Source organism: Ammospiza nelsoni, chromosome 1 (genome assembly GCF_027579445.1).
Source record: "Ammospiza nelsoni isolate bAmmNel1 chromosome 1, bAmmNel1.pri, whole genome shotgun sequence".
NCBI lineage: Eukaryota > Metazoa > Chordata > Aves > Passeriformes > Passerellidae > Ammospiza > Ammospiza nelsoni.
In genome coordinates this window covers 125,603,576-125,615,689 of record NC_080633.1, presented here as the reverse complement: position 1 = coordinate 125,615,689, position 12,114 = coordinate 125,603,576, and the positions used below count along the sequence as shown (strand labels likewise).

General features: G+C 42.3%; 1 protein-coding gene across 1 annotated transcript; it reads right to left on the bottom strand.

Moving 5' to 3' along the window:
* Positions 1-6,088: 6,088 nt before the first annotated feature.
* On the bottom strand, positions 6,089-11,517 carry LOC132072004 (fatty acid-binding protein 5). Its single transcript, XM_059469888.1, has 4 exons — positions 11,124-11,517; positions 8,220-8,392; positions 7,161-7,265; positions 6,089-7,022 (listed from the first exon to the last, which is right to left on the bottom strand). The coding sequence occupies exons 1-4, from the start codon at positions 11,500-11,502 to the stop codon at positions 6,972-6,974; spliced, it is 708 nt and encodes a 235-aa protein (XP_059325871.1). The 5' UTR covers positions 11,503-11,517; the 3' UTR covers positions 6,089-6,971.
* Positions 11,518-12,114: the final 597 nt, after the last annotated feature.

Below are 12,114 nucleotides of genomic sequence, written 5' to 3'. Positions count from 1 at the left end.
GCTTCACAAGATGCTCTCAGTCCCTCTATAATAAATGCATTTATCTCTTGATTTTAGCAGGAATCCAGCCCAGAAATCCTAATCAGTAGGATTCAGCCTCAAAGCAAAAGTTAACTCTCTAGTAAAATCTATAGAAGAAATCATGGAAGAGGGCAAAGCATCTCCTGAAATTTAAAGACATGAGTACAACACAACCAGAGAAATCTCACTGAATAGAGAAAAAAAATTGATTTTATCTCTAAGAAAATAGTCAACTACAGTGGAATAAAGACACAGCTGACCAAAAGGATTATCAGCTGGGGAAAGGGAAATTCCAGTAGATGTCTGGACAACCTCTCACACAGACAGCGTTTTTAATCACAAGGAGGGATACTAGCCGTATCCAAATAAGTCACTATCTGTGAATTAGAACTATGGGTGATGACCTGAGTTTTCACAGCTTTATCTAAGATGTTTTAAACATTCCTAAAGGTTTGGTACACTTCATTTTCCAAGAATAGGTGATTTTTCAGATTTTTGTTTTCTGTAACAGAAAAATCTCAGGGGAGACCTTTCTTCACAGATTTATTATTTGGTCATATTATATCAAAGTATATAATTTTGATTTTTCCTTCCTTCTCCTCTGCAGACCTATGACTGTGTCTTAAACATTGATCATGGGGTAAGGACATAATTGAGTAACTTCCCAAAGTAATGTACATTTGACAGATATGACTAACTGGGAGCAGATCTAAACATGAGGGGAAATCTCAGAACTCTGCAAATTAAGATAACAACAAGGCAGAAATCAAAAATTAAGCTATAAATTTTTGCATTCCAGCTTGAAACTCGAGTTCCAGTTCCATCCAGATATGATGAAATTTGTTCAGGTCTGTGGAGCTTTAGCTGACAGATTAATAAAGGAAACAGGTCTTTTCAGATGAAGTTGTTTACTTCATTTGATTATCACTAACTGCATTCAGAAATTAGTAGCACTGTCACTATTTAAAAAATAAATTCAGCAGAGATTGGCTTTTTGGGTAAACACATATCTATCTACTTTCATAGGTCAGGACTAAACTGATTAAATACTGCAGAAAATTCTGCCTGACACCACTTCAGCACAAGCATAAGAACAAAGAGCATATGGAAACAATTAAATCTCTGGCTAAAATTGCTTAGACATTTACTGCCTTAAAATCAGACTTTCAAGATGGCTGCCATGGATAACATTGCATGTAGTTGGAGTGGAAAGTTGTGCACTTAGTTTTTATCATTGTCTTGGTGCTGAAAAATAGACTGAAAAAAACGAGCTTAAAAAAAATTTTAAAGGGGGAGACTGGACAAGACACACATATTAATTCTTATCTTTCTTAAAACCTGTTCCACTTTACCACAACAGCTGGATGTTCAGAACCAGAGTCAGTGACCTGGTAATCTTTTTTTTAAATAGGAAAAAAAAGAATAATCTTTATGAAGACTGAGCATACAGAAGGATAATGCTTAGGCTCAGATAAGCATGGACTGTGTTGTGCTGACAACAAGGGGAAGGAGAAGTGAGGATATTAAGGCACTGAGGCCTCTGTGATGTCTGTTCTATTCAATTGGCTTCCTTTGCTCTGCACAGTTTCAGAGAAGCAGCCAGCAGTTAAGGTAGCCCTTTGCAGCAGGACCATATTCCATGCAGTGGGCAATAAGAATACAAACAATATATTCAAACAGTACCCCCAGCAGAGGAATGCACCTTGCATTTTCATTCTGCATCTCACCAACAGAAAAAAATAAATGTCAAAGAATAGAAATGTCTCATTTTCTCAACTTTATTTATTTAAGTCTGGACAAAGCAAGGCAGTTTAGGAGAATGAGATGAGACAAATGAAAGCACTCAGAGCAAATCCCAGTATCAGACACTGCCTTACGCAGTTTAAGAGATAGTATTAGTATTTTGCCTTAATTACACTGCACAATAAAATAGGAATAATTCCTACTGGTATATTCTACTGCTACTTATAGAATTAAATTGCCATAACAAAGCCTGGTCATAATTTCTAGAGTGAAGAGTCAGTCCGAGTTGCCTTCAGCCCAACTTAGCATGCACCCAAGGAGCCTTGGTACTCCAGGAGTTCCCAGAAACTCCCTGTCGTGGACTCTCTGATCAAGGTTTCCCTGGAGGTCAAGCCATGCAGGCCGTGCTACCCTGAATGCTTTTGAATTTGCTGGTCACCATAGAGGGCTTTACCCCAGCCCCAGAAGACCATGCCACACACATTCATGGCACAGAACAAGAATGCCCCTGGGGTGTGCAGCTGCACCTCCCTGCCTTCCCAGCTTTAAAATTGCACTCCATTTTCTGTTGGACACTTGCACTGCACAGTGAGCTCACCCTTAGGTAACACCTTTTCTGAAGGTAGACTTGATGATTTCAAGCAGGAATTCCCAAGGGAAGCAGATGCTCTGCCTGGGGGAACAAAAAGTCAGGTCCTGGATAAGTGGTATGCATGGTCCTCAGACTGGGATATTTGTCTTCTGGTATTTAATTTCAGAGTGCACATCTGTGATTAATGACAAACTTCTTATTTATTTTAAAATGTCAACAATACTAATTGGGAGTCAGCAGATTTTTATAGGATATTATTTGAAACTGGTTCTAGGTTGCATGTGTTGCAGAAACTTTACATTTCTTCTGAAACCATAATGAACCTCACATGTAAATATCTTCAGAATATAATTAGGACCACCTGGGAGGGGGAATTGATTTTGAAAACATTTTTGCTAGAAAGGAAACCGAATTCACTCTTGGGAGCAGGGTCTCTCATAGTGTTTCCTTTTCCTCTGAAATAATAGTATGAAGTAAAGCCATTCTGGGAAGTGTCAACAAAAACTTAATTTGATGTACAAGGGCTGAAAAGCCAAAGCTGGAAGAACCATGGGACAAAAATGTGTTTACACAGATGCTGGATTTTCTCCAAAACCTAAGAAAATAGTGCTAAATCCTCTCAGGGGTGAACAATGGGACTGAAATTAGGCATCAAAGAATAATTAATATATGTTAACTTGTTCCCACCCACTCTCACACTGGCTTTTTTCCTCTACGATCACAAATAATCAACACAGTGCAAAGGTTTCTAATCCATTCATTGTGCCAGCACATACTCAGGCAGGGAAGGAATCGCCAGCAAAGGTCTGAGTGGAACTGGTCTGCATCATGGCTTTTATTTTTGTTAAACCATTTTATGTAGAATATAAACAATATGACAATATGGCACTTCCTTCATAGAAATTAGTTTTAAGCATGAATTTTTTGTGTAAAATCTGAAGATATCTGAGCTGGAGACTTATCCTCTGGTAACCAGCTCAGGCACAGACTGACACTCCAGGCTGAGCTGAAATGGGGTTTCTGGGCAGAGACCCAGGTTTCTCTTAGGACCCTGAGAAATATTCACAGGCCACTTATTTTCAGCATTTCACCTTAATAAGAGTTACTTTGAATGGACTGCTTTATGAAGCCACAGAATTCATAGGACATAATATTACCTAGAAGTAGATAAGGTGGTTTATGCAATACTAGATTTTTAAGTCTTAACCTGAAAAAAAAAAAAAAAAAAAAAAGAGTGCCTATTAAATTATTAATTTGCTTTTCAGATCTTTGAGTCTCAGTTAATATAGCCCAAGTGGCCATTGGCAGAGCAAAACTGCCTTCCTACACTTGATCTTCACACCTGAAGAAATAAGCACTCTTTTTTCTGGACAGCTGACAGCTATCAGTCAAACCATATTCTCAGAAAACTGAGAGGTTTCCTACCATGGACCTTGTTTATTAAAAAACTTTGATCTGGAGGGCATGTGTGAGGTAGGAAGGGGAGAGGAAGTGGAAAAGCCAGTGTTAATTGCAGAGATTGCAGGCAGAGTAGGATAACAATTCTGAAATAAATCATAATACCAAACCATAACAGGAAAATCCTTAATAGTCTGAGCATTTTCCAGAGCCAGTACACGCTCCACAGAGCACAATGCCATTTTGTTAGTGTTCCTGGAAAGCTCAAACAAGACACTTCCCTAATGTGGTGGAATATCAGATATAAATTACTCAACAACTTCATTTTCTACTCCTTTATCCCACTTCACTACCAAAAAACTCCACATGCCCATCCACTCACCAGCAAACAAACAAACACATCAACAGCAGCCTCTTCCTTGTAAACAGCAGAACTACACCAATTTGAGAAGCCAGTGAGATTTAAAGATATAAATTGGATACTGCCCATAACTTTAAATGAGTGTGTTTTGGACATGGAAAGTGTTTCTCTTTGAGCACGTTCTACTTGCAGCTTCCTTTGCTAAACATCATTCTTTCATCCCTCCAAAGTACTTAAAAAAACATGCACTAAAATATGACAACAAAGCTTGTCTCCTCATTTATTTCTTTAGCATTTTATAGCAGACCTGGCTGAATAATGCACAACTTCTTCTTTTTCAGTTCTACTCAGAAGTCTTATTTTCTGCCTTCATGTGTGATACAGTGAAGTACAGCTATTCAAATGTCAGGACAATTGGTGGTTTTGCACTGATGGGAATATTGCGTGTATAAACTCACGAAGAGTGAAGCTTTTTCCTAGTATAATAAATAATAGGAGGAAACTGGGAACTAAATATATTTTCAAGTCCTGAGCATTATAAATGTTAGCTTGCAGTATTATAGAACAATCATCATTTTTAGTGTGTGGTCTAATCTAACACAAACAGGTTGTATACATGGCAGTTCTGGGTCACAGTACACTTACATTGAAGCTCCTGGCAGCTGAGGCTGGAGCTAACATCAAAATAAAGCAAATAAATATATGAGACTAGGTGGTTCTGGAGAATTAGCTCTAAAGAATTCCAGTGTCCTCTTGATCTGCCTCTTATCGTTGGTCAGCTTCTGTGCCTAAGATAACTTGTGTCTGCCAAGAGCTCTCGTAATGTTTTACTTCCATTTAATGTCAAAGTGTCACTTCCACGTGCAGTCTTTCCATCATCAAGGTACTTTAATGATCCATCTCCTTCATCAGGCCACCTATTTTCATGACATTTGTGGAAGAATAGTTATCTTTGGGACCTCTAGCCTCTACTTCACATGTGGCTGAATTTGGAGAGCACAGATACACAGACTTTATAAGCCTTTTTTCCAAAGGAAATCACTCTAAAAAGACACTCTTCTGCCTTTTGTTTTACAAGAAGTGATCTCATTGTAATCAAAACGGATGTCCTAGAAAAGACATTGGACTGTTTTTCCATTCAAATGGAAGATAAACAATTAACACTACCCAGGATCAGGAGTAAACAAAGCATGGCTAAGTGAGGGACCAGTGACCTCACAGGAGGCTTAATGCCCAGCTGAGAGCAGCAACACTGTCTCTTTAGGAAGGGAGACAGGATTTTCATATCATGCCTGTTGCTGTTCAGTGTGTTTCTGATCTGAAATTTGGTAGGTCCCTTATCAGAGCAGTTGGTTTCCATATTACTTCTGTGGGTAGATTCCTTCTATTTCTAATGTCTGTGTAAGACTGCACCCTCTATCTTTGGGGTTCATATTAAAATGAGAAGAAATACTACTACAAAATGATATGGAAAAGGACAACCCAAAAAGGAGTCACAGAAAGAAATTGCAAGAAATATTCTCCAGGGAGAAATGCTTTCAGATGACAGAGGTAAAAGGGATGACAGTGTAAGTAGTCATAAAATTATGAAAAAGATAAATGATCCAAAATGATGGGAAAAGTCACTTTCTATGGTTCACAGAATGAACACAACATAACAGATTTTTCTATTTGAGTGAGCTCAGTAATATGATCCATGCACTGAGCAGATGAAATCTCAGAAGTAGAAATTGATTCTGCAATGAGAGATGCAGCAAACAGGACCTGTGCAATTGCATGATCCCCCAGGCTCCTGAGTTCATGGAAACCTTCCTGTCACCAAATGGTTTCACTTTTAGGACATGCTTGTCTGGTATCACAGAAATTCACCTAAACCTTTTAAATTTTTGTCTCATCTGACATCTCTTTGGCAGAAAAGTAGCATTATAGGCTCTGTTTCCCAACCAGTGTAAAAGTAATACTCAAGACACTGATATTTCTGATTATTTATTATGGCACTTCAAAGCATATATGCTCCATTGCTAGGTGTTTCAAACAAGTTAAAAAAAAAATGAGGTTTTAGGCAGTATTTCAGCAATTTTGGTTAAGAATTTTTGAATATTACTAGACATTGGAATAAGAATTCTGCTAGGAAAAGTCTTCTTAAAATAAGGCTTCTGTTCAAGAAAGTGTGTATGTCCTTGCTTAGATTTATCATGCTCATTGGCTTACTGGTATATCTTGAGATTAGGAAAACTGTTGTCCTTATTTATTGAGAAATACTGTGGGTATTATATATTAAGAATTATGTATTCTTAATACATAATTGTGTATTATGTATTGAAATTAAGAAAACTGTGGGTTTGAAACACAAAAAATTCCAAACTAATCCTGAAGATCCATTCCTCTACTTAAACACCAATTTAGTTTCTCTCCTATTTATACCCACACAATTCTAGTTACTTTGCAACGTGGAAGTTAGAAAAAATATTTGAAGTTTGGGCTGTGGAGTTGTTTCAATTTCAAATTTTACTATCTTAGAAAGTAGGAATGTTTGTGATATATTGGCTTGTTTTGTGCTGAAGGCAGATTGTACTATAGCCTAAAACCAAAATGGGGTTGGTTTTTTTGAAACCTCACTTAAAATTCCACTAGCAACAATGTTTCCACTTCATATATTCAACAATTTTATTTAATAGCCTAAGTTCAGAATAGTTACATAATAGTTACATCACGGCCTTTAAAAAGAATTGCACTCAGCTACTCAGTCCATTGAAATACTAGAAAACGGGGAAAAGGAAAATATGGAGTGAAAAGGATCTCTGTCCACTGAACTGAGTTGTTTGCAGCAAGTTCCTACTGAACCTGAAGATGTCCTCATGCCTTCTGGTAGACTCTAACACATTTGACACCATTCATGTCACACTCCTAGAAGATAAAGAGATTCATTTATTAATTTAATTTACCTCTCAGTGCAGACCAACAGGGAGAAAAGACACGTTAGGAGTTACATTTCAGGCTGCCAACCAGCAGCACTTGGGGATCAGAAAGTGGGACTGAACTCACCACCACCAATTTTCCATCCACGAGCTTCCTTGTTATTGTGGTCTTCTTGCCATCCCATTCCTGCTCTTGAAGCAATGAGCCATCATCTTTTAAGCTGACAAGGGTCTGAAAGAAGAACCTGACCATCAATATTTTCCCCATGACAATTGGGCAGCACCGAGGCTTTTCAACACTTTATTCCAAATGAAAGAGTCCCACCCCAGCTCACTCAATAGTATTTTATCACTGACAACTACAAAGCCAGAAATTATGTTAGACATTTTATCAATCCTTTTCTTACAGTAACTAACTCACTGCTCATTCACTCACTGCTCTGACACATTTCTGCATCAGACAAACATTTGACAGCATCTACAATTTCAATTAACAGGAGCAGAAGATGTTCTCTGTTCATCTCTTTGTTACATGGGCTTTGAGCTTTTGTGTAGCATTTATCTGATCTTGCAGGAATAGATGAACTGAGAGTGTGTGGCTGGAGGGAGGGGTTGATAAACAGAGAGCACTCACAGGAGGAAATTAGATATATCCTTTGCTTTTTCCCTGCTTTGGGATAAATATTCTCCCTTCTAGATGCAAGGAGAAGCTCTGCCTTCTAAAACTGGAGTTTAGTGCCTGTGATTCACACTGTTACCTTGCTGTGATCCCACCCCACACTGAACCAGGCTCTCTTGTTATGCAAATAAGAGACAGAGCAGCAAGGTTAACCCTAGGGCTGAATTGCCTCTGATTAAACATCAATGGCATTTTTTCCACAGGCTTCAAATGAAGTGGTATTTGGCTTTAACAAGGATTTAGAGGTCTGTTAGTTTTACTAAAAAAATGCTTCTGCAACAAAATGAAAACAGCAAAATACACAAGACTATTGATTTCAGCACTCTCCCTCTTTGGAATGTGCTTAATCCATGTTAAAAAAAATATTTCAATGAGAATTAGAGAGACAACTGCTCATTGAATAAAGCACTGCTAGTGTGAATGTTAAAAGTGATTTTAAAATAGCATCTCCATTTGTAAAACACCCAAAGAAATGCCTTTTTTCATCAGAAAGTCTAGTATACTGACCTGAGTTTTCCTGCCATCTAACGTGTTTTCCTCAAATTTCTCACCAAGCTTGAAGCTGAACTGTGAAGTTTTGAAGGTGCTTTCTGTTTTCATGGTGATTGTGTCCCCATCCTGAATAATGTAAACGTCTGGCTTGGCCATGCTTCCCATTTTTCTCATGGCCATACCCACACCTGCAAGGCACAGAGTGTCACAAAGTCAGTTAAACCCTGAGGCTTAGGGCCACACAAGAATTCAAATACCTAATTCCCATTTAATTAGGCACTTAAACACACTTGAGAATCAAAGCTCAAGAGCCACAAAGAAAGAGGATGTTTTAAATTTTCCACAGATGAGGAAGGAAAAACCTTATTTGCAGTTACTCTTTTGTTTCCTCAGAGAGCTAAAGTTAAATTCATTTTGCCCTCTAGAGGATTTCTAGATATCCCAAAACTCAACACTGATTTTTTTTTTCAAACAGAAAAAAAATAGCAAAAAGGAAGACAAATACAAATGCTTAAACTAAAATAAAATTGCTCTCTTCAAATTCTGAACACATTAAAAAGTCTACAAGTTATTTTTATTGACAGATTGGTCCACTTTATTCAAACTTAATAAATACCCTTTCCTTAATTTGTACACCATTGCAAACATACCATTTTTAATTAAATTCCATATTCTACATCCTGTTTACAAAGTATGGAGTTGTGAATTAGAAAATCATTATCATAAAAAATAGTGCTTACACACACATGCAAAAGACAGAAATGGAGAAATGAGCAATTTGCAAATGGCTGAAAATTCATGATCTGGAGACAGCAGCCCTCAAAACTCTTCAGATTCACCCTGCTTCAGTCCCCGCATGCACTGTTTGGGGGGTTTGCTTGAATCTTTTTGATCTGAAGGATGAAAATGCAAATAAGAGGGCAGCAAGCAACTAACATGACTCCATCAAACTGCTAAGAGCATATCAGAACCATGAATTGATATGCAACCAAATGGGGCAGAAAACACCACCAAGTCAGTGAGTGCCTGGGTTCTGCAACCGCTCTAGTTAGAAAATGCTGTCAAGTATCAGCACAGCACTCCCCTGGCATGTGGAGGTAAGGGCTGTGTCCTGGAGAGGGAAATGAAGCTCTTTCCAGACACTGCTTCTCCAGACTCAAATGAGATTCCAGGACTGTGCCTTAACCTTGAGTTCACAGAGAAAAAACAGTTATCCTCAGTGCAGCTTTTCTGATCAGAACTGGAAATTTTTGCCACAGTAACCTCCACACACATTCTGTTGCTGTAGTCCAGGCCAGAGTAATCTGGGAGTTATTTCATCAGCTACAGCTTGGGATCCAACTAAACAGAGATGAGCTGCATGTCTTCCATATGGCAAGAAGTGAAATTCCAACTTCTTTGTCCTCAAATGTTCTTTTGCACAGAATGAGCAGAATCTGCGTGGTCTCATTTGTGGTATATCAATAGGATCAAAGGCAGAGAATTTCACAGGCAGCCAGCAAGGGTGAAATCCAGTAAATGACTGGCTCCTAAAATGTGGCTTGGTATAAATTTAATTGCCTAAACCATAAATGTAAAGTGGAAAAGTGACTGGGTTTATGATTTCAATCTAAAACCAAACAACAGTCTGGTGCTGCCTACACATGGGAGGTGCTCTGCAGTTGCAGCACCTAATTTCTGCTTTGAAGTTGCAACTTGGCACACGCCTAGGTCTGGCCATTGGACATCAAGGCACCAAGGCATCCTAATCCATGCCTCAACCAAGCCAAGCTTAAAATTCTTGAATTTCCTCCAAAGTCTCCCAAAGAGCTCAGTCCAAAAAGGATATCTCATATCATACCTATCACATACTGACAGGCCTCCCAAAATGTAATTATAGCCACCACTGTCTGCAGACCGTAAATGTAGTGATGCTTTTTGTATTTTATGTGGAGAACGCAAGACCTAAATTCCTTCTTCTCCCTCTCATGATAAGCCTACATCTTCTGCCTCTCGAGAAAATATCATGGCTTTCATCTGTGAACAAATTGCAGAAAATAATAGCTCCTTGGCCATATAGACACTGCCAGGTGTCTATCACCTGTCAGCCAGGATGCTCACAGGAAAGTGGTAAATCAGAGCTTGCAGATGAGGCTCCTGGTCTGTTGGGTGTGTTCTTCATCCGGTAACTTCACGTTACAAAATGTAGGGCAGCCTGGACGCGGGGAAAACAAGCCAGGACCATCCCCCAGAGATAAAGGTGTGACTACCCGCAGAAGAAAGCAGGCAAACAGCCTCCGGCAGGGCAGCCGGTTACCCACAGCAGCGGATCCAGTTCGGCTTTCCCGGGAGGAGACACCCAAGGTGACTCGGCGGCCCCGGCTCGGCCGGTCTGTGTGCTGGCTCTGGGTGACCGAGCGGAGCCGCCGCCCTGGGGCAGCGCCGATCGCCACGGGCAGCGCCGGCTCCCGCCCGGCATTAGCGCTGAGGGAGGGGCGGGCCGGCCTAATCGCAGCCGGGCTAATGCCGGCCCTGCGGAGGGAGGGGGCAGCGCTGCGCGGCGGGAAGGTGCCGGCACCTGCTCGCAGGCAGCGGCATTACCATGCAGAAGGGGTCGCTGACATCTTTGGGGCGCGGAGCCAGAGGCGGCGGCTCTCCCGCCGGGAAAGCTCTGCTGCCGGCCAGCGCTCCGTGCCCGGAGCCGAGAGGGCGCGGAGCCCCCGGCGCTGCATCCCGGAGATTCCCGGCATCAGCCCCGCGGCCGCCGCCCACCCGCGGCTCTCGGCCGGGCCGCGTCCCACCCTCGGGCCCGGCTCCGGGACCGCGTTCCCCGCGGACCTCGGACAGAGCCTCGCCGGCCGGCACCGGCAGCACATCCCCGGGGCGGCATCCCGGCATCCATCCCTCCCTCTCGGGGGCGGGGAGCCGCCGGCTTCTTACCCAGCTCCTTCATGTACTCGTCGAAGCCCTCGCTGGAGATGAGGCACCATTTACCCAAAAACGCGTCGATGGCCATGGCGGCGGCACTGGAGCTGACGGCGTCCCTGTGGAAACGTGAAGGCAGGAGGACGGGCTGCAGCGCGGCCGCGGCCGCCTTTATAGCCGGGCGGGCGACATGTGCTGCCGGCAGAGCCAATGGGGCTCCCGCCGCGCCCCGGCCCCTTCCCCGCCGAGCCCCCGCCCGGAGAGTCCCGCCCGCGGCAACGGCGGCGGCAAGAGCGGGCACGCCGGGCACTGCCCGCCCTCCGCCCGCACACACGCTCACGCACACAGACTGACACAGACAGACACACTCACAGACACTGACACACACAGACATTCACACACAGACAGACACACGCACACAGAAACAGACACACACAGAGACACACACACACTGACAGACAGACAGACACAGACACACAGACACACACACACACACACACACAGAATCAGACACACACAGAGACAGACACACACAGAGACACACACACACACACAGAAACAGACACACACAGAGACACACACACACACACACACTGACAGACAGACACACACACACAGACACTGACACACACACAGACACACACACACAGAAACAGACACACACAGAGACAGACACGCACAGAGACACACAGGCACACTCACACGCAGTCACACGCAGACACACTCACACGCACTCACATGCACAAACAGACACACGCACACACACAGAAAACGCACACTCACACTCCTACACACACAGACTCGCAGCCCCTCTTTGCACCCCAGCACGGGAACGCCCAGCAGCGGGGGGACGCTGCCAGAGCTGTGGATGCTGTGGCCTCAGTGCTGCTTCGAACACAAACTCCATCTGGCGTGGTGAAAGAGTGCAGCGTGCTGAGTGCCGGTACCCTGCGCTCCTAGCTGGACTCTGAATGCTAAATTATGCTGTTTATTACATGTCATGTTT

Coding starts and splice junctions, on each gene's coding strand:
- LOC132072004 (XM_059469888.1), bottom strand. CDS start 11,502: ATGTCTGTGTGTGTCAGTGTCTGTGAGTGTGTCTGTCTGTGTCAGTCT. Junction 7,266..8,219: donor TAGATGGCAGGAAAACTCAG/GTCAGTATACTA, acceptor TTCTTCTTTCAG/ACCCTTGTCAGCTTAAAAGA. Junction 7,023..7,160: donor TGGATGGAAAATTGGTGGTG/GTGAGTTCAGTC, acceptor TTTATCTTCTAG/GAGTGTGACATGAATGGTGT.